Source organism: Pan troglodytes, chromosome 4 (genome assembly GCF_028858775.2).
Source record: "Pan troglodytes isolate AG18354 chromosome 4, NHGRI_mPanTro3-v2.0_pri, whole genome shotgun sequence".
NCBI lineage: Eukaryota > Metazoa > Chordata > Mammalia > Primates > Hominidae > Pan > Pan troglodytes.
The window spans coordinates 90,924,298-90,947,303 of NC_072402.2; the positions used below are offsets into that span (position 1 = coordinate 90,924,298).

The 23,006-nt window shown below is 33.0% G+C and overlaps 1 protein-coding gene across 5 annotated transcripts in view; it reads left to right on the forward strand.

Moving 5' to 3' along the window:
* Positions 1-23,006, forward strand: part of CDH12 (cadherin 12) — a 1,102,231-nt gene that overhangs the window by 999,191 nt on the left and 80,034 nt on the right. For all 5 annotated transcript variants that reach the window (XM_024356657.3, XM_024356660.3, XM_024356659.3 and 2 more), the window contains one exon: positions 11,275-11,442. In XM_024356657.3, coding sequence (XP_024212425.2) covers positions 11,275-11,442 — 168 coding nt within the window. The remainder of the gene's footprint in view (positions 1-11,274; positions 11,443-23,006) is intronic.

Genomic DNA, 23,006 nt, shown 5'->3' on the forward strand with positions numbered 1-23,006 from the left:
AAACATAAGGTCTATTGATGTTTCTTAACAAAAGTTGAGGTGCAAAATCTGCAAAACTTTTTGTCAACTGAACCTGCCATTCTCTCTTAATTTCTTATCTTCCTCATTAAGCCAATAGGGGCCGGAAGTCATCAAAAAGTTAAAGGACTAAAACAGGGAGTCACTCCGTTATGTAAACCTGAAAAGAGGGTAGAGTTTAATAAGGACAGCATCAGTCCTTCGAGAACTCCACTAAGAAGGGAGTATCAGTACTGAAGAGAATCCAGAATGGCTTAGGACAAAGAAGCTCCTCTGATTTCGATAGAGTTTTGGAGAATAAAAGCCAGTCTGTCAAATGTTAAAAGTGAGTGCATGATGAGAAAATTACACCTTACCATACAAGTGATTTTTTCAAGAAATATGGCAGTAAAGATAAGAAAATGTTTAGCAGTATCATCTAAAAGGAAGTTTTGTGATTATTTTTTAGCTGTGAAAAAAATCTTATATATATTTTTGTAGAAAAGGTGGGTAAATTGAAAATAAAAAGAGATTGGGGAAGTTGTTCAATGAAGTTTATGATCCTACAGTGTTCCGGAGGAATTAAGAAGGCTTGGACAATAGGCTGAATATATGAAAATAATAAAGGAAATTATCTAAAATATTTCATTTTATCAGATGGGGCCACTATGGGTTATTTTTTTCTTCTATAGTTATGTATCCTTTTGAGCTTTGCTATAATGGGTAATCTGACCAGAAATGGAAGTATGGACAATGGTGTTCTCTTAGATCCCTTCAGCTTATGAAGAACACTCCTGAGAGACAAGAGGAATAAAAGAATAAGAAAAGTAGGTGTATAGAGATTGGTGAAGAAAGAGAGTATTAAAGGTCACTTACTGGATTACAATGATAAATTCTATAAAGTAGGTAAGTTTATATACTCAGAATAAGAGTGAGTATTCTCTTAGAGAGAATGAAGGATTTAGCATTAAGAATTTAATATTGGTAAAATAACTGTGGATAAAACCATATCTAACCTTTAAAAAGCAAGATAAAAATCAAACAAAGATAAATTTAAACATAAAGAATGGGTTAAAAATATAATTTTTATGGTCAAATGAATACCAAACAACTTTATGAGCCAAAAAACATACCCTTCCCTTGATTTCACTTGGCCAATATCAACTTTCAACCTATTCTAGTATGTTTAAAAAGTTTGTTTTACCATACAGTACGTGAATATGTAATGTAACTTTTATAATTTTGTATTTATATTTTATATAATGTTTATTATTTAGAACGAAGAGTGAAACAATTCTGTTGTAAGCTATGTAATAGATTTTTGAAGCATTGATTTTCACTGGAGACAGAAGTCTTGATATTAACAGTGCCTCAGACCACTAGGCAGGAAAAGAGTGGATGATGAAGCACTTCATTAAGAGAATGAAAACTAGTTCTTCATGCACAGAAACCATTAAGAAGACTTTTTGTCAAATTTATCACCTTGTGGTAGATAACAGTAAATAAAAAATCAAGGACAACTGCAATTTCTCAGAAACAGTCTCCATTTGTTCCAGCCATATAGCTTCCCTTTATGATTTCTCTGCTGTTATTAAATAAAACGCATGAAAAACTAATATTATCTGAAATTTTCCACATTTGAGTGTAGAAAACAGCTTAAAACAATTCTGAAAAGAAAAGTCTCATCACAACCTCTGGTGCCTAAATATTTATGAAGAGATAAAGAGATCATTTTGTGTTTCATTTGAAATGAGAAAATAAAAAGATTTCTGTATTGACACTGCTGTTTGACAAACATTCCCAGCATCTCTATCTAAGTGGATATGGCAAGTTCATTTCTAAACAATATAAACTGATACATTCTAAACAGTATAAACTCATTTATTCCATGAAATAAGCCAATAAATAATAGTTCTTTTAAAATCAGCGTATTTGACAATTGTTTGCCTTAACTATGAAATAATTTACTCTGAGTTAAAATCCAGATGCATTCATTTATATGCTTTAGATGATTAGTAAATGACATTTAAAACACTCAAAATGTAGCTATAACTATAAAACATTAAACAATTATGTTTATCATACTTAACATTTATAAAACATTAAAATGTTTTTATATTAACATATTGTATTATTTTATTATATAAATTATTTCACTTAATGTTTATAAAATATTTATAAACATCTATAATCTATAAAACATTAAACAAGAGCAAAAATATTATAATATTTAATTCAGTGATTGAAATCAGGATGCTGAACATCTCAACAGTTTTGATAATAGAGTAACTCCATTTAAGAAAACAAATATTAGTATAAATGATGAACTCTTATGTCTTAATTTAGTCTTAAAATTCTGTTAATGTATTTAAATATTCCCTAAATGATTCTAAATAACTAGTCTGAGTTCAGTAACTAGGTATTGCCATATTTCATATCATATGGTAATGGTATGCTGTATTCTAAATGATCTGAGCTCTACTTGAGAACACATTACAATATTATTTTACCTCAATATCCTCTTGTTAATCTATAAAATTGTTTTTTTCCTATCATGGTAAAATATACACAATATAAAATTGACCATTTTTACCATTTTAAGTGTACAATTCAGTTGCATTAAGTATGTTTACACTTTTGTCAAACAATTACACCATCTAGCCAAAACATTTCTCTCCATATCTCTTAATTTACATGCATTGTGAAAAATACGTCCTTTATAAATGTTTATTTTACATGTTTCTACATGTATTTATAGAATTCATATTAAAAAAAATTGAGTGAGAATAGAGTTGCATGAGATACTTTAAAAGTTTTTTATTTCCTGTTCTGATATTTCTTGCTGTGTGATCCTGTTCTAAATTCTGCTTAAGGAAACATGATAAAGTTTGCCCACATGACTGATACTTTCCCAAGACTTTTGCTCTTGAGGCTATCAACCTTTCATTCAGAGATAATTATCTTCAAGCCTATCTCCCAACGAAACCTCCTCCTATAGCTTGACCGATATTATTCTTGTAAGTCTTCTAAAATATGTTGGTGTTATAAAAGCTTCATATTAAAATTAAAGCTTGGGCCAATAACTTTATATTTTGAGCTAACACTTTATGATACTATAGACAGGCTTATGACTTGAACATTATTTTAAAAATTTATTTTGTATATCACATATATAACATGCTGTCATAAAAGATACACACACACACACATATAAATGGTTACTACAGTAGAACAAATTAACATACCCATCATCTTACTTATTCATTCTCCCCCAACTACCCCTGGCTCCTCCTCATGGCAAAGAAAGTTATAATCTACTTGTTTAGCAAAAATCCAAAGTGCAATACACTATTATTAACTCTAGTCCTCATGTTGTATGTTAGATCTTTTAACTTGTTTATCTTGTATTTTTGCTATTTTGTATCCTTTGACCTACATCTCCCCATTTTCTCTACCATACCCTGACCCTTATAATCTTTCTTTTATTCTTTACATGTTTTACCTCTTTTTTTAGATTCCACATATAAATAAGATCACACAATATTTTTATTTATATGCCTGGCTTATTTCACTTAGAACACTGTCCCCCAGGCCTATCCATGTTGTAGCAAATGGCAGGATCTCCTTTTTTAAGGTTGAATAGTATTCCATTATATGTGTATACCACAGTTTCTTATTCTGTTTGCCCACTGATGAACAACTACTTTGTTTTCATATATTGACTATTGGGAATAATGTTGCAATAAGCATGAAAGTGCACATATCTTTATTAGGCGATAATTTCATTTCCTTTGGGTATAGAGCCAGAAAAGGGATTGCTGGGTCACATGGGGATAGAGCATTCTTTTGATATTAATTCAGAATAAAATCTGTAGAACTGAGTAAGACACCTCAGTTGGTACTGGTGAAATAAATTATATCTTCTTTCTTTAAGGGCAAAATAAAAGAGTCTTTTCCAACACAATGAAGTCACTCTTTTAATACTTTTTGCCAGAATAAATAAGTTGCCAGGAAGCATTAAGGCAAGAATTGATTATGGGATAGCAGAGGCAAGGAAATCAATAGACGCTAATAAATATAAGGAAAGAAAACTGTGTCAAGGAAATAAATAATTATTAAGATAAAACAGCACATATTGTTACCTATTTTGTAATATTATGATCGTGTATAAATTCCATGCCCAGGAACGCACTGCAGGCAATCAATCATTTTCTTGTATTCTGCATTGTCAGACTTCAGGTAGATTCTGGGTGAGTTCCATTTGCTTTATTTTAGAAATCATGAGATGAACACATCAGCAAAAATAACTAAGGATGTTTGGGCTTGAAAGGAAAATATTCCGGAGGGATGTGATATATGCCTTTAGCAAGTTGTAGAGCTGTCATGTAGAAGAGGAACTAGATGTATTCTGTGCTGCTTGAGAGGAAAAGAGCTATCAATACATAGTGTGAGTTACAGGAAGAAAGAATTCTGGTTTCATATATATATACATATGTAGAAAAAAGATAAGAATAATACCATATATAAGAATGATAACTCATTAGATTGTGAGTTTCACATTACTGGATGGATTAAAGCAGATGATGAGTAATGAACTGGTGCTGTTGGATTTGATTATGTCATTTGATGCACATGTATCTATAACATACGACCTGACAGGTCCTTTGCTATTGGGAGACTAAGATGAATCAAGTAGATCATCAAGTAGATCCCTATCTAGTAGGGGGAGCTCATCAGGTCTTCAGAAGATTATATGTGAGTTTTCTGGTATATAATCCTCTGATGCTACTATGGGACACTAGACTGATTGAAGGGATGAGAGCTTCTGGAAGAAAGAACTCCTGGAGGAAGTGGCTCATAAGTCCTATAGGAGAGTTAAGACATGATACAGTTAAGAAGTTGGACAATATGGCCTCTAAATTTCTTACTGAAGATAACCTGATAACTCTTGTTGTCTTTCAAACACATTAGCAAAAAATTTTAAAAATCATATATAAATGCAATGATGAACATAACATTTGAATAAATATTATTCAAGAATGTACTAGTATTTTTAAAAATCCATTTTACATTTTAGGCTAATTTAACACTAAAATGAAACTCAGTAACTTTTCACATAAAATAATGCAAAATCTGCTCTCTCATAACTGTAATGTAACTGAGCTATGGAATTGAAAACAGAAACTTATATTCTCACTGCTGAAGTTATGTTTTGAGTACTATCATTACTCTTTTTTATCGTTCACCTTATTAGCTATCTCTAACATATTTGTGCATTAAAATACTGTTTTTAATGTTTCCTCCAAATCTTTATTAAAAACAGTTAACAATGACTTGGTTAACACTGGAGTCTATGTTTAACTAGGAGACATCTCTTTCAGGTCTAATCAAAAACATTTTCATGATACAATAGCTATAATACCCCTAGGTAAATACTAATAACCCCACCTTCTTCAAAATTACATCATGAGTATTTGGGTCAATAATGATGAAGATTACAAGAACTATGTTACATCATAATCTCTCCTGAAGGATAAACACTTATTTGCCATGTGTTACCTCAGCTAGCATTATGCACTATTTTATTTACTTTACTAATATTTATTGAGTGCCTACTATATGCCTGGCATTCTTCTAGCTAGCCATTTTCCAGGGAAGAAGAAAGTAAAGACAAAAGCCCCTGCCTTCAGCAACATACATTCAATTTGAGGAAACATAAAACAAACAGAATAAATAAGGGAAATACATAGTGTTTTCAATAGCTTAAAGACTAAGGAGAGAATGTTAGAGAAAGAAATATGAAATATTAAGGAAGAGTATGTATGCTAGACAGAACAATGATTGCCCAAGTGTGTCCATGTCCTAACCCCCAGGACCTGTGAATATGTTATATTACATGGCAAAGAAGAATTAAGGTTCTAATCACATATAGTGGAGATGAGGTGATTATTCTTATTATATGGGTAGACTCTGTGTAATCACAAGGGTTCTTGTATGCAGAAGAAGGAAGCAGAAGGGTCAGAGTCAGAAAAAGATATGAAAACGCTAATCTGCTACTGCCTTAGAGGAAGGAAGAAGGAGGTCAGGAGCCAGGGAGTGCTGCCATTGTCTAGATGAACAGCATTTAGAAAAAAATCACAGCCCTACCCATGCCCTGCCCCTTGTTGGCCTCCTTACATCCAGAATTGTAAGATAGTAAGTTTATGTTGTTTTAGGCCAGTAGGTTTGTGGTAATTTGTTACAGAAGCAATCAGAAATTAATTTAGAAAGAAATTTTGGATAGAATGTCCAACACAGTCCTATGAAGACGACTTTTTAAAAAGATCTAAAGGAAGTGGAAGAACTACAAATGAGCATCCCTTGGAAAGAACATTTCTGTCTGGGGAAGACAGTGTGCAAGGCTGCAGTGAATGAGGGAGGGAGTTGTAGAAAAGAAGATCAGAGTTCAGCAGGAAGGTGAAGATTATGTGAGGGCTTTATTCTGAAAGGTGTGGACACTCTGTGATGACTTCACAGTGGAGGAGCTCTGTGACCTGGCTTACGCTCCGACCTCACCATCATGGCTGCTCTATGGAGAGCAGACTGGTGGTCTAAGTCTCCTTTGAACTATAAACCTCATTGAGTGGAGAATAAAGCCATTTACCCATTGTTCATCTGCCAGTCCCCTGAGTTCATATAGTGCTGGTCTAAATCTCTAGAATTTGGAGAAAAGCAAAAAAAATTTTTGTCGTATGCTATCTACAAAAAACCATTTTCTTCTTTTATGACATTATTCAGAATGATTAAGATAAAGCCTGGACTTGCCTCCCCAGGTATTTAGCTCCAAAGTAAAAGAGGGATAAGTTGAAAACAGACAATAACTTTTTTCAAGAAAACAAACTTCTTCTTTTGCAAAATAAGTAGCTATAGGGTAAAAGAAATTAATGAAATAGATTCTTCAGGGTATACATAGAAGATGGGGAGAAGGTACAAGAAAAAAATGAGAATAAAATCTATTTTTTGATTAAGATTCACAGACAGTAGAATAAAAAAGAAAAGATATCACAAAATAATAAATTTACAGTGAACTAAAAAATTATGGTACATACAGGTGGAAAAGTAACATAGCTGTATTATGAACAGGGAAACAGAAAAACAGACATACTCTTGAAGTGGCGTCATTGTCTGGGATAATCCCCAAGGTTCCTTTTCCCATGCTGAGGAAATCAAGGATGCAGACACACAGGGAGTGAGGTTAAGAACGGAGGTTTAATAGGCAAAAGAAAGAGAAAGGCTCTCCTGCAGAGAGAGGGCACCCGAATGGGTTGCTGCTTCTGCAGTGAAATGCAGCAGGTTTTACAGATAAACTTGAGGAGGTGATGTCTGATTTACACAGGGCACAAAAGATTGGTCAGACCAGGTGTACTGTTTGCATAAGGTGCGAAAAACTGGTTAGGGCTAGGTGTGCCATTTGCACAGTTTGTGAAAATCTGGCCACACCACCCTAATCTTTTATTATGCAGATGGGTTCTCTACCTGGCTAGTGCCACGTTGCCTAGTTCTTTACTGTACATGTGGTAACAAAGAAAAGGGAAGACAGAGCCTCCATGTTGAACATGCCTGGCTCCTAGGTAGCCCTTTTCTCTCCACACAGCTGCTGGCATTCCCCCGAGCAAGCTTCCAGCTTGCTTATCTATGTCTGCAGCTCAATTTTTCAGGCTGCTCTTTGCTGGAAAAGAAATAATTTGGCGCTGCTTTTTATTAAAAGGGAAATTTTACCAAGGACTCTTTTACTCTTACTATCTGCCTAAATAATTTCTATCTCCTTTATCACTCTGAGCCAGACATTAACTAGATGCCAGAATTAGAAAAGAAAATAAAAGAACTCTCTGTCCTAAAGTGGCTTTCTGTCTGGTAAAGAAAGGTAAACAGGCAACAAATCAAAACATGCAACAAAACATTCTACATGCTATGACTGAATCCTAGGGAGGGTATAGTCATTTCTTCCTGAAGCCATGCTGTGAGTCAGAAAAGGCTTCATGAAAAAAAAAAAAAAAAAAAGACTAAAGTGGAAGAAACCAGAAAGATGTCCACTAACTGGGTAGGCATTCGTGGGGGAACTGAGAGAATGAGGACAAGAAGTTTGGAGAAGTTTAGGGACTCAGTGGACATGGAATGGTTGGAATAGCTGGAGCCTAAGCACTCAAATGTGTGCACTTCAAATGGCATCTTCTCACAAGCTTTGACCATTAGGAGTGGATGACTGGAATGAAGGCATTTCTTATTGGAGTCTCATAATTCTTACTCTATTTATAGAGGCTAGGTAACATAACAATTCTGTGCATTGCATTATTCAAATGATCCCCTACCAACTTGTCATTTCTTTGAATAAACACTATCTTTAAATATATTTATTCATGTGAAATGGTATGATGGATCCTAGACTAGGATTCAAGTTATCAATCCTGACATTCCTTCTGTCACCTATACCTTAGATAAGTCAAGCTTTCCATTATTCATACAGTTGCTGCTATGCTCCTGAAAATGAATGTAAAAAGCATATCAATCTCATCTAATCTAATCTATCTATCTATCTATCATCTATCTATCTATCTATCTATCTATCTATCTACCTCAGTAGTCTCAGGTAATAATAAGAATTAACTTCTATTAAGATACAGCAGGACATTTGAAAAGAGTGGAATTATTGAAGATAGTCTTTGAAATTGTAGTTGCATTTGTGACTGTCACCAAATAGATGCTAGCAGAAGGTCTATCACTATATCACTATCCATCTATCTATTTCTATAGCTATCTATTTATCTGGACAGAGAGAGTTGTGGAATTGTTTTTTTTCTGGTTATTTGCCAACCTATATAAAAAGCTATCTACTGGGATCCAGTTAGATTAAAACATTAAGATGCAATTGAACAGAGACAAAATAGGTATTATCAGAGTTAAGAGTAGATGTATATTTTTTCCGGTGATTCATAAAAATTGTCAAGACCTTTTCCATCACACTCACAGCCCTGCCTTCCTGCTCTACCCTGTTTCTGATGAGTGACGTCTCTGCTGCTTCTAGCCCTGTTGTTAGTGTAATGCTACCAACTGGATAGTATGTAGAACTTAGACAGAGGAAAGGATTGTATATGTAGTTTGAAAGTCAATTTCTAGTGATGACCAGGGTGTGCTTCCCCTGCCCCAGCACCACTTCCGTTTAAGTACTGCTGTTCCAGAGGAAAAATAATGTAGTTATGTGTATATTTTTTTTTTGGAGTTGAAATCTGGGTACTAAGCCAAACTCCAAATTTAACATGAGAATCTTTAAACATTGCAGTTTATTTTAAAGTGGGAGAAGAACTTTTTCAAGAAGTTATTCTTTTCATAGTACCCCATTTTTATTAATTTCTCAACAATTAAGCAAAAAATGATTGCATCATCTTGGGAAAAGAAGATCTTTGCACCTTAATGTTTTAATCTAACTGGATCCCAGTTTATAGCTTTTTATTTAGGTCAGCAAATAACCAGAAAGGAACAACTCCACAATTCTGTCTCTCAGTCCAGATAGATATATAGATATAGAAATAGACTGATGGATAGTGATAGAAATAATTTTCATGTTGGAAATTTTTATGCTGGAAATGAATTAAGAAAGTTATACATAATTTTCTTATTGAAAATGAATTAAGATAGACTCAGTCAACAACAGGATAAGACATAATGCATATGAATCAAACCCAGGAATCTATCTAGAAAATATAAGCATTGTAAGTCAGGCAGAAGTCACATAACTTAAGGTATGTAGAACCAGAACACTCATCGGTAGAGATGAAGAATCTTAGTTAAGAGACTTGGAAATGAAGCATCAGGAGCCTGAGCTGAAGAAAGGACAAACACATTGGATTAAAAAGGTGTCACCCCATCTCTACTAAAATACAAAATAAGCCAGGCGTGGTGGCGCATGCCTGTAATCCCAGCTACTCTGGAGGCTGATGCAGGAGAATCACTTGAACCCGGGAGGCGGAGATTGCAGTGAGCCCAGATTGCACCATTGCACTCCAGCCTGGGCAACAAGAGAGAAACTCTGCCTCAAAAAAAAAAAAAAAAAGTGTCAGTACAAATTGATAAATAAAGTAGCAGCAGCATAAATGAAGGCTGTCTTTTTTTTGCAACAATTTCCTGCCAAGGGTCAGAAGAAATCTCAGATTGTCAAATTTAAATCAGTGTTTGTTAAGTAGAGAGTAGAAAGTATAGATAAAACAAGGATGTATGTTGGGTTTATGATTTGGATTCTGTATGTTTGTTGATGGTTGATTTATTTTTGTTGATATTATATTTGTTATTTATATATGCTACTTAAAGAAAGTAGCATGTTTCTTAAAGAAAGAAACAACACTATTAAAGCTAGCTGTGTTTAAAACAAATGCTGTCCAATGTCTCCCTAAAGCCATTGACTAAAGATTGGAATTTGGTATGAAATGTATTCATGATTTCATTTGAGAATAATCCAGGAGGTTTTGGTTCTTTTACTATGAATAAATAGGAATATAAACTATTTTTACACTTGGACACCAGGGTAGGAAATGAGGACAATGTGTAAATATGTACATGTACTGTAAAGTTCACACTTATAAATTTAATTATTTAGAGATTTATTCACTCAGCCAGTCACTCATTCGGTTAATTGGTTTGCATACACTCATTGTGTTCCTTGTAAATGGCACTGTCCTGGATGCTGGAGAAACTTAGTGAAATATCTGTTGCTAAAATAACTAACGGGAATTCTGAAAGACAAAATAAAATATGTAATGAAGATATTGAATGCATTTTTAGAAAAGAAATTAGTATTTTTACTCTAGAAAATAAACAGAAAAACAAAGAAGAAAGTAGTAGTAATTGGAAATTGCATACTCATTTCAACCACTTCGCATTTTTTGTATTTATATTTTACCTCTAATTTTTAATGATTTCTTCTTTTTAAAGATAGGATCGTGCATATAAATCATGTCTAACTTGGTTTACTTATGAATGATGACTACCTCTTAGAGGTGATACATTGTTCTTTAACCATATTTCTCATTGTGGCATGGCATTTTGTTGTGTAGCTACTATAATATTTTAAATTATGTCCTAACCATTGGACATTTTGAATGTCTCACTTTTTAAAAGATACAATTTTAGCTATTATGTCTCTGTTAGTGATTCTAGGTAGAATCATGTTGTTGTTGCATTTTATTTTATTTCAGAAAACACAGCATTTGTGATATTTATTTTACATTATTGCTTTTATCCCTTAAGGTGTTATTAGAACAGCTTTGCCAAACATGGACAGAGAAGTCAAAGAACAATATCAAGTACTCATCCAAGCCAAGGATATGGGAGGACAGCTTGGAGGATTAGCCGGAACAACAATAGTCAACATCACTCTCACCGATGTCAATGACAATCCACCTCGATTCCCCAAAAGTATGTCACCTTTCCTGTTAAGCCTAAATTATTGCGGTTTAAAAAAATTTAATGGTGTCATTGAATGCTATGGGAATGACAATCATTTTCCAGACACTTAGTCTTTAGGAAGCAGAAGCTAATGGATTAAAAATTACAAATCTTTTTTTTTTATACTTTAAGTTTTAGGGTACATGTGCAGAATGTTCAGGTTAGTTACATATGTATACATGTGCCATGCTGGTGCACTGCACCCACTAACTCATCATCTAGCATTAGGTATATCTCCCAATGCTATCCCTCCCCCCTCCCCCCACCCCACAACAGTCCCCAGAGTGTGATGTTCCCCTTCCTGTGTCCATATGTTCTCATTGTTCAATTCCCACCTATGAGTGAGAATATGTGGTGTTTGGTTTTTTGTTCTTGCGATAGTTTACTGAGAATGATGATTTCCAGTTTCATCCATGTCCCGACAAAGGACATGAACTCATCATTTTTTATGGCTGCATAGTATTCCATGGTGTGTATGTGCCACATTTTCTTAATCCAGTCTATCATTGTTGGACATTTGGGTTGGTTCCAAGTCTTTGCTATTGTGAATAGTGCTGCAATAAACATATGTGTGCATGTGTCTTTATAGCAGCATGATTTATAGTCCTTTGGGTATATACCCAGTAATGGGATGGCTGGGTCAAATGGTATTTCTAGTTCTAGATCCCTGAGGAATCGCCACACTGACTTCCACAATGGTCAAACTAGTTTACAGTCCCACCAACAGTGTAAAAGTGTTCCTATTTCTCCACATCCTCTCCAGCACCTGTTGTTTCCTGACTTTTTAATGATTGCCATTCTAACTGGTGTGAGACGATATCTCATTGTGGTTTTGATTTGCATTTCTCTGATGGCCAGTGATGGTGAGCATTTTTTCATGTGTTTTTTGGCTGCATAAATGTCTTCTTTTGAGAAGTGTCTGTTCATGTCCTTTGCTCACTTTTTGATGGGGTTGTTTGTTTTTTTCTTGTAAATGTGTTTGAGTTCATTGTAGATTCTGGATATTAGCCCTTTGTCAGATGAGTAGCTTGCGAAAATTTTCTCCCATTTTGTGGGTTGCCTGTTCACTCTGATGGTAGTTTCTTTTGCTGTGCAGAAGCTCTTTAGTTTAATTAGATCCCATTAGTCAATTTTGGCTTTTGTTGCCATTGCTTTTGGTGTTTTAGACATGAAGTCCTTACCCATGCCTATGTCCTGAATGGTAATGCCTAGGTTTTCTTCTAGGGTTTTTATGGTTTTAGGTCTAACGTTTAAGTCTTTAATCCATCTTGAATTGATTTTTGTGTAAGGTGTAAGGAAGGGATCCAGTTTCAGCTTTTTACATATGGCTAGCCAGTTTTCCCAGCACCATTTATTAAATAGGGAATCCTTTCCCCAATTGCTTGTTTTTCTCAGGTTTGTCAAAGATCAGATAGTTGTAGATATGCGGCGTTATTTCTGAGGGCTCTGTTCTGTTCCATTGATCTATATCTCTGTTTTGGTACCAGTACCATGCTGTTTTGGTTACTGTAGCCTTGTAGTATAGTTTGAAGTCAGGTAGTGTGATGCCTCCAGCTTTGTTCTTTTGGCTTAGGATTGGCTTGGCGATGCGGGCTCTTTTTTGGTTCCATATGAACTTTAAAGTAGTTTTTTCCAATTCTGTGAAGAAAGTCATTGGTAGCTTGATGGGGATGGTATTGAATCTAAAAAAAAAAAAAAGTTACAAATCTTCAGGGTTGAACATTTTGATGAGATTCATGCCTAGTGTTACTTTAGTAAAAAATAGTGAGCCAATAGTTGAAGTATTGGTCTTATGCTATCAATTTTTATTAAAGTAACATATTCAAAATAAGTTGGGATCTTACCCTAATATTTTATTAACTGAGAAAGTAATATAAATGTCCCAAATCTAATGTAATATGGAGCCTCATAGTTTTGACACATATCCCACCATATTAGATGCTATGTCATATAATTAACATCAGAATTCTGTGCCTTCTTTTTGGTGATTATATGTGTTGAATCATTTCCAAATATTTTCATGTATCAGATGATATTGATGCTATTTACATTACTTTAGTTCTGACTAGTTATTTCATTTTAGTTTTGTAATAGATGAAAATTGCTATAGTTTCTATGATAATAGAGTAATTCACACCTATGTCTTCTCTATAACTCTGTGTTTCTTGTTGAAAATGAGTTCTCACTTGTGTTACATTTAGTTTTCTGTTGCAGTATTACATCTAACACCAATCACTACCTGTTTTATTCCTGGTGCATTTTCAAGGATCATTTCAGTGTCCCCAGGACTTAGAATACAGAAGCTGCATGTTTCTGTCACTGGTTGTATAAGGATCTTAATTAAGTCACTAGGCAGTCATTTGCATAAACAGTCAAAAAAACACAGTTTTTTCTCTTTCCACTCCAGGAGAGTTTACGAGTTCATCTACTAAAATATATAATATTGAGTATATTTAGCTAAATGAACATTTTATTTATTCCTTTGGCTATATGTAAGTTTTTCCATATTTTACTACTTTGTCATTTTTTTTCTTAAAATCATAAACCTATATTTTACTGATGGAAATGTTTTAGTTTAGTGACCAAATGTCTAAAGGCCAAATGCTTTGAGTGGCAATTAGAAATAATTACACTTTAATGGATATGTTAATTAGCTTGACTGAGCCATCCCACTCCCAATAAGTATACACATTTAAAAACATGTTGTATATATTAAAGGTGAAAAATTTCTGTTTGTCAATTAAAATAATTAATTAAAGAAAAAATAATTCTACTTTTGCATATAAATGTATCTGACAAATGGCTACTATATAATATGCTATGATTAATAACACAGAGAGTCTTAAAGCAATACTTTTCCTTATTTTGTTATTAAGGAAAACAGGAAAAAAGAGATTTAAAAGGAGAAAGAAATAATGCATTTGTTTCTCTAATATATGGTGTGACTAATATGATCGCGACACTAAAAACGCTGAATTTTTATTTTTTTAACCACTTAAGTGTGGCAAGCTGTAATAGCTAGTTGAGGAGGACAGATTGGGAGACTGTTTGTACATAAAAAGTGGCATTGTGAAATTGGGCGCTGTTTTGGGTTTTGTGCATATGAAATATGTTCAATCTAGAGTGTAGGAAATAGCCAGTGTATTATTAGGTAATGTCAATATCCTCATTCACATGGGTGATAGTGAGGATTCCTATATCAGGGATACAAAGTTACAGCAAGTGGAAGAATGCAATCCATGTGGGTATGGATGAAGGCTGGTTTGTAGAGTTGGACTTGAGACCCTGACAAATAGCCTGGGCAAAGGGGCATGATGACAATGGCTCAATGGCAAAGAAGCTAGAGTATGCTTAGGAAACCAAGATGGCGTGCTTTACTCCCACTGAAACAAGATGGTCATTTTCGGATCTTAACAAATGAAAAGAGTATCTGAATAAAGTAGTAGTCCTGCTTGGCATTTATTCAAGGTTGAATCTACAGGTCTAAGGGAAGTCTCTGAGATGTACTTGCAAAAAATGTAGAGGATAAGGGCATTGGAACTTTTTTTTGTTTTGTTTTTGTTTTTTTTGAGATGGAATCTCACTCTGTGGCCCAGGCTGGAGTGCAATGGCATGATCTCGGCTCACTGCCACCTCCGCCTCCCAGGTTCCAGCAATTCTCCTGTCTCAGCCTCCCAAGTAGCTGGGATTACAGGCGTCTGCCACTACACCCAGCTAATTTTTAAATTTTTATTAGAGACGGGGTTTCACCACATTGGTCAGGCTGGTCTCGAACTCCTGACCTCAGGTGATCCACCTGCCTTGGCCTCCCAAAGTGCTGGGATTACAGGCATGGGCCACCATGCCTGGCCAGCACTGGAACTTTTAAAGCATTTACTTATGTGTCAAGGACTTTATCATTACTATCTTGATTTCCTTTTCACATCAATACTCTAAGATCACTATTTTCCACATATTACTGTTAAGAAACTGAGGCCTATAAAGAATAATAACTTGCTGAAGATCAACAAAATTAACTGACTTAACAAAAAATCTGAAGTTCAAATTCCTTCCATTTTAATGTCATATTAAAATAAAAGTTATTAGTTTCCTTTATCTGTCACTCTACAATCTTAGAGCATATCTGCAAAAAAATCACGGCGTATGTTGTCACCACTCATAAACAGGAAAATGAGAGGACAGAAGAAATCTATCAAGGAGATCACTGTGATCAAATTATTTTCTGCTTGTATTACATGAACACTTGGACTATTGTCTGAAACTGTAACGGGTGGGGGATATTTTTGAACAGGAGAAAGAAGAGGTTTTCACATTTTGAATGAATAAAAAATTCATCTCCCTGAAATTTTACATGTTTTTGTATTAAGACCTTTTTACTACACTGTCATTTTGAATTACATCCTTTAGAGGAAAAAACAGAACAAAACATTTATAAAGAGAAAAGCCAATTCTTTAAAAGCCAATGCTCTTTTTGCAGGAATATTTCTCATGTGGCACAATTATCCGTCAAGTGTGATATAGAATTACAAACTGAAATAGTATCCTTTTCAATGTGGAAGTCAACAAAATATATTCCATACATACATAAGAAAGAATTTCCCACAACTAACTATATTTGTTTGTGACTCTTAAGCACTTATGCTAAAAAAAAATCCTTTCTCCAGATGAACTTTATGAGATACTCTTCTCATTGCTTAAGCTACACAAATTAAGTTCTTAAAATTTACTAATTGTAAAGCATTTTGGCTTTGTGTATGTGACCTCTTAATTTGAGATGGAAAAAAATGTAAATGGCATAAGCATTTGTATCATGCATGTACAGTTTGCTATTTTATTGTTGTTGTAAAATATATAGTTTCTGAGATATCACATACCAGATATCACTGCCAATTTGATATGATGATGTGATGAGGATCTAGACTAATAAATCACTGTGTGTCATGCACTACAGAAAGTGAGTTGCATATATATTCCCATTTAACTCTCATTATGGGAGTATAGCATTTTCTCACTTTTGAAAATAAAGGAGCAAGGCTATATTATTAAGAGTGGTTGAATAGATAACTTGTCCAAGAACCCTAACTTCTTAGCACTCTCCCTCTTTAATGGTAATTTGCTTTCAATGCCTGTGTTTTCCCCCAAAAGATCCTACAGATAACCCAGAAAACGGTCTTCAAATAAAGGTAGTAATATTGTTTCAGAAATAGAAATGATACATGGCATATTAAAAGAGTGGTAACTGAAGTTATATAAAGAGAAAATAGTTTCTTTACAAAATGTTTTCCATAGAATTAAATAGCTTCCATCTACCACAATCAAGGATATCTGTAGAGGATTTCCATCTGTTAAAATAAGCTACAGAAAAGTGCTGATGGATTCCAATATATGAATTTTAAAGGACAAAACCATCTAACAAGCTGATCTAAATTATACATTATAAGATTAAATCAATTAAGTGATGCCGTTAATTAACATTTGGCAAAATATTCATAGTTTTCCCAGTTGGTCGCTTTTTCTGTATAATAATTTTGTAAGAAATAGGAAAACAAATTAAGTAAAATAAAGTACTCTGTATACAACATTTGATGAAAAGAGAGTTTTCCATTATAGAAAATGTGAAGGAGTGTGTGTGTGTGTGTGTTTTCCTTTCTATTTCAATATAATAATAGATAAGATAATTGTATGGTAAACAGATTTGAACATAGAAAATAGTACGTCAATAATCGTTCTAAGAAAATTTCTTACTCATAAATACAACAACATTTTAAAGCAATTCTCTGTTTTGATTAAATATCTACAAACGTGTTTATATTGACGGTTTCTATTAAGAGCTATATTATTTTTTATTCTGTTACAAGTCAGTAAAACATCATTTACACAATAATTGCAGAATAAAACATAGTTGTATTATATTATAGTTTTTTAACTTGTTAACACCTGAAGATATAAAAATTCTTATTATTCTGAAATTAACATAAAAAATCAAAATAAAATTGAAGTAGTAAAAGCATCAGCCAGAATGTTTACCGAACAGTGAACAATATTTTGTCATTGTTTACGTCAGCTGTCAGATTAAAAACAACATATATATGTATGTACGTGTATATATGTACACATATATATGTCTATATGTTTTTTCTTCTCCTGTAGATTTATGACATAGAAGGACTACAAGATGTACAAGTTAATTATTGAATTATTAAAGATAATATGCCAATAACTATACATTTATTCAGTTAAAAATATTGATATGTTTAAGTAAAATGTATTTTCTCTTTTCATCCTGTCATTAATGTTTTTGGCAGCCAGGCTTAGATTGGTTGTTTTATGATCTTGAAATCTACCATAGGTCTTTTTTTAAAGAAATGTTTTTTAAAATATGTAACTTATAAAGATTTTCTTAGAATAAACATGAATTCAGCTACATCTTGATGTGGCCACGAAGTGTATTTCTTTGTTTACTATTTGGCATTCTTAAACTTGGAAAATGGTAAGCTACTAGGCTTAAGTTTTCTTGATAAAACCATATAATAAGTCATTTTGCATAAATAGTGAAAAGCTAATTGAATTTTGACAGTTACATTTTACCATATAAAAACACACCTTTACACTTTGTCAGGTACTTAATGTTTGACTGTCTTAATATCTGAGATTGGCTGCTAAAAACAAGTGTTCTGTGATGTAAATTCATTTGTGTATATATATATATGTGTATACATATATATATACACACACACATACGTAACATATATATACAGTCTGAGCATTCATAATTCTTTATAAATTGTTATAAAGCTAAGTGTATGTGTGTGTGTATATATATAGGTATATTCATATAGTCTCAAAGTCATGAAATCATATTCTAGGATAAAATATTTCCTGTTATTTGAGTCCAGAGAAGGCAATCTGCTACCCACAATGTACTGCTGACTTTGTTATTGTTGTGAGTAAATTATATGCCTCTCTCACCTCCCACATTTCCTGGAAAATCTGGTTAAGAGTCTATTGCCTGCCTGCACAACAAGTGCAAACAACTGATAACACCCCCATCATACACATAAATGATTCCCCAGAGGGTGAAACAAAGGTGAATTGCCGCTCTTATCACTATCTCCAGTATGCTCTCTTAAGTAAATAGATGGAAAATAAAAAGATGGTAGCAAGTACTCTGAAAGAAAATACCAAGGAAGTATGGCTAAAATAATGGCTCTTATGTGAAATCTACAACTATTAAATGAGGATAACTACTTCAGCTTATTCAAATAATTGAGGTTGAAGGGATGGTGTGGGCCAATTTGATCAGCAAGGTTAATGTATAATTATCTAACATATAATTTAATAAAGAAGTTTTGACTACAAAATGCATGGTAAGGTTTTCCTTAATCGAAAGCAGGTGGAGGTTTTAAATAGTAATACACAAAGTTCATGATATGTTAATGTTTCAATTATACAAATATATGTTCATTTCTAAAATGTAGTACTGGTGCTTGTTCAGCATCAATTTTAGTATACAGTTTAGTTCTCACAATTCTATTTCTACTAATGTTTAAGTAATTTCCAACAGTTAACACTTTGCTAGCATTCTTTCATAACAAATTTACCTAATCTGCTGTTTTTAGGGCCATGCTTTTCTTCTAAATATCTCCCATGTAGGAAGAGAATGTAACTTTCAAAAGTAGTATTTGGGACATTATTAATATTTTTAATCTAGATTATTTAGATACTGTACATGAATATATTACTCTTTTGGTCAATACTTCCCAAAGATATGAGTAAGACAGAAATAGACAAATAGAACTTTGATGTTGTGTGTGTTTATGTGTATTCATATATATGAGATATACATGTTATATGAATTGTGTGTTATGTGTATGTGTATCCTCTCACTTCGGTGGAAACATTTAAAGGGCATAAAAAATAAAACTGCAAATCTAAGCATTTAAAAATGTTAAACAAAAAGCTATGACCTTGTATTCAGGTACTACCTGAGTCTCATAACAATTTTAGGCATGAGTAATAGAAATAGAGTCATCACATTTGATGACACTATCCCTGTTTTTGAAAAATAAGCAAAGATACATTATAAAACCAGCTTTTTTCTAAGTCGAATAAACACATCTAATTTAATTACCAAAAAGCTCCTTTGTCTGCTTCAATAAAAGTAAAAATGAATACGTGATGAAGGTAAAGCATGGCAATGAGAACATAGACCCTATTCTCCAGTAGATCTTACAGTGGCTCTCAAATTATATTTGCCTGAAGAATCCCTTGGGATCCCATATCCCCGGTGAGGGAAGTTCTGTTTCAACTGACATAGCTTGGACCTAACAAATCTAAATTTTAGATAAGTTTTGTGGTAGATTCTGATACAGGTAGTCTACAGAGCAAACCTGAAGATCACTGGTTTACTGTGGTGAGCCAGCAAGTGCTGATTCCTTGAATCATTTGTATGCATATATATGAGATACATGATATACATATATTCTATATCATATATCATATATTAATGTTTGGTATATATTACATATAATATATACCATAGATTATATAATATATGGCATATAATATATGCCATATATCATATAATATATGACATATAACATATGCCATATATTATATATTACATATGATATATAATATATGATATATAATATAATATATTAGTATGTTAATATATAATAATATATATCATATATCAATAATATATGTAATTAATAATATATAATAATGTATATTACATAATATATTAATATATATTAATTATATATAATTATACTATATAATATATAGTATACATCATAAGTATATAATATATATAATATATACCATAATTATATAATATATATCATAATTATATAATATATATTATATATTATGTTATATAATATATATAATATAATAATATATATTATATAATATGTATGAGACACATGATACATATAATATATATTATATATTAATATAATATATATCATAATATATTAATATATATCATATATTGTATGATATATTAATATATATTATAATATATATTATATGATATATATTAATATAATATATATCATAATATATTAATATATATCATATATTGTATGATATATTAATATATATTATAATATATATTATATGATATATATTAATATAATATATATCATATATTATATGTATCATGTGTCTCATATATAATAAGCATTTCCATTACTCATTAAATAGAATGAATAAGTTAATAAGTTAATTGTGTATCTCATGAGAATATTTTGTATTCATGCAAAATTGTATTCCTACAGGTATATTTGGGTAAAGACTAAATATTAAAATCTATTCATTTTAAACTAACTAAACAAACAAACACTCATATATAGTGGTATATCTTGTTTAGACGTCTTCCAAATAGCTTAACAATGTCACATACACGTGCTTTGAGGCTAACATTGGAAATGAATGCAATTTGAATGCAAGCTCAGTGAAAAACACTGTGCTCCAGATTCTCCTATAAGGAGATCATGAGTTTTACTAGGCTCTATATAGGCTGATGTAAGCATATAAAAAGAAAATTAGCAAATTTAAAAAATAATTTGTCATGGCTATTATTACTAATATCACATTGTCATTTGCTAACGAGAGCATGAATCATTTTTAAGCGGTGCTGAAAATTTTTGTTGACTTACTTAGTTCTGTTCACCATGTCCTAAAGGACAAAGATTGCAACATGGCTGTTTCATGGTGCCATTAGCAGAGTCTCAGAAGAACCTAGCATATGAGCAAAAATATTGACATGTCCCTTAGAAATCTGACCTTTAGTTTTAAATTATTTTTCTGAAAGATATTAAATAATGCTTAAAATTTAAGTGATATTAAAGATATTGCCCCTAATCTTACCAATGTTATAAAAAATAATGTTAAAGGCCATGGGTCCATTTAATACTTGTAATATTTGTTAATGTTAATCTGTCTACTTTCCAGCTCACTTTAAGTGACTTTTTTAGAAATTAAAATATTGGCAGGGTGGCATGAATAATGTAGTGTTATGTAGTCTACCATACAACTCAAATATGAGACTTTACCTATGACAGAATAAAACCTGTAAGTTCCTAAACAGGCAAGCAAATTAAAACATAAAACCTGAATTGGAAAGCTCTTCTATCCCCACCTTTTGGCCTTCCTGCAAAAATACGAGAAAATTGTCTCTTTTGACAATCCCCCGAGAATCAGGGCAAGTACATGGATACAGAAACAGAACTTAGCCAACTTAGTAATAACAAAACATCTAGGCCTCTGGCTGTGATCTACCCATACCTCTCCTTTACTTACTAAGTCCTCAAGTTCACAAGTCCTTAGCCTGCTTTTCTGAATTTGGCTGCTGGAACTGCATTAGCCAGTTCCCTGATTTCCACAGGTGGTACACTTGCCACTTCTCTTTAGAGAATAGGGCGATCATTATAGAGAGAAAAGCAGCTCACATATATTGCACCTGTGCTATGTAAAGACACCATTAAAATTGTATATTAACTTCCTTAATCCGTATGAGTAGGTTCCGTTTATTTGTACATTTTTAGAAGAGGAAACTGAAAGAAAAAGAGATAGTGAGAGATGGGGCCAGAAACTTTGTAGTTACATGTATGATACAGCAGAACGTAAGTGGATAGCACATTAGAGCTATGGTATTGATGTTTATGAAAATATAGATTACTGCTTCCAACATCAGAATTGTCCCAGTAGCTAGGAGTAGGAGCCCTATATGTGACTATGGGGCTTTCAATCCACTGCTCCACTAATCAAAGCTAAAACGACATTGTTTTAAAGTCTCACTGTATGTTGTTTTTTGTTTGTTTGCTTGGTTTTTTTGTTTTTGTTTTTGTTTTTGTTTTCTTTTTTTGAGACAGAGTCTTTCTCTGTCGCCCTGGCTTGGAGTGCAGTGGTGCCATCTCGACTCACTGCAACCTCCACCTCCCAGGTTCAAGCAATTCTCTGCCTCAGCCTCCCGAGTAGCTGGGATTACAGGCACCCGCCATCATGCCCGGCTAATTTTTTTTGTATTTTTAGTAGAGACAGGGTTTAACCATCTTGGCCAGGCTGCTCTTGAACTCCTGACCTTGTGATCCACCTGCCTCAGCCTTCCAAAGTGCTGGGAATAGAGGCTTGAGCCACCATACCTGGCCTCTGTGAGTATTTTTAAGCTTATAAAGTGATTCGTAAAGCACAGAGGGCCTAGGGTTTTGGAAAGGTACAGATGGGAAACACAGCTCTGCTATTTACTCACGGGGGCCTGACTAAACTGAATAAACTCTCACTGATACAAAGCTTTTACATAATCAAACAGAGATAATAAATAGAGGGATCAGCTATACTCATGTGCCAGAGATAATTCCATTTTATACCTATGGCCCCAAATTAATTACTCATACTGATTTGTTTTACTCTCAAAAGTGGCTCTGTTTGGCTTATAAATTATATAGCCATATTCATAATAATATACTGTGCTTCTGGGAGAATTAGGTAAATCAATACAACTAAAATATCTGACAGTAAAGATG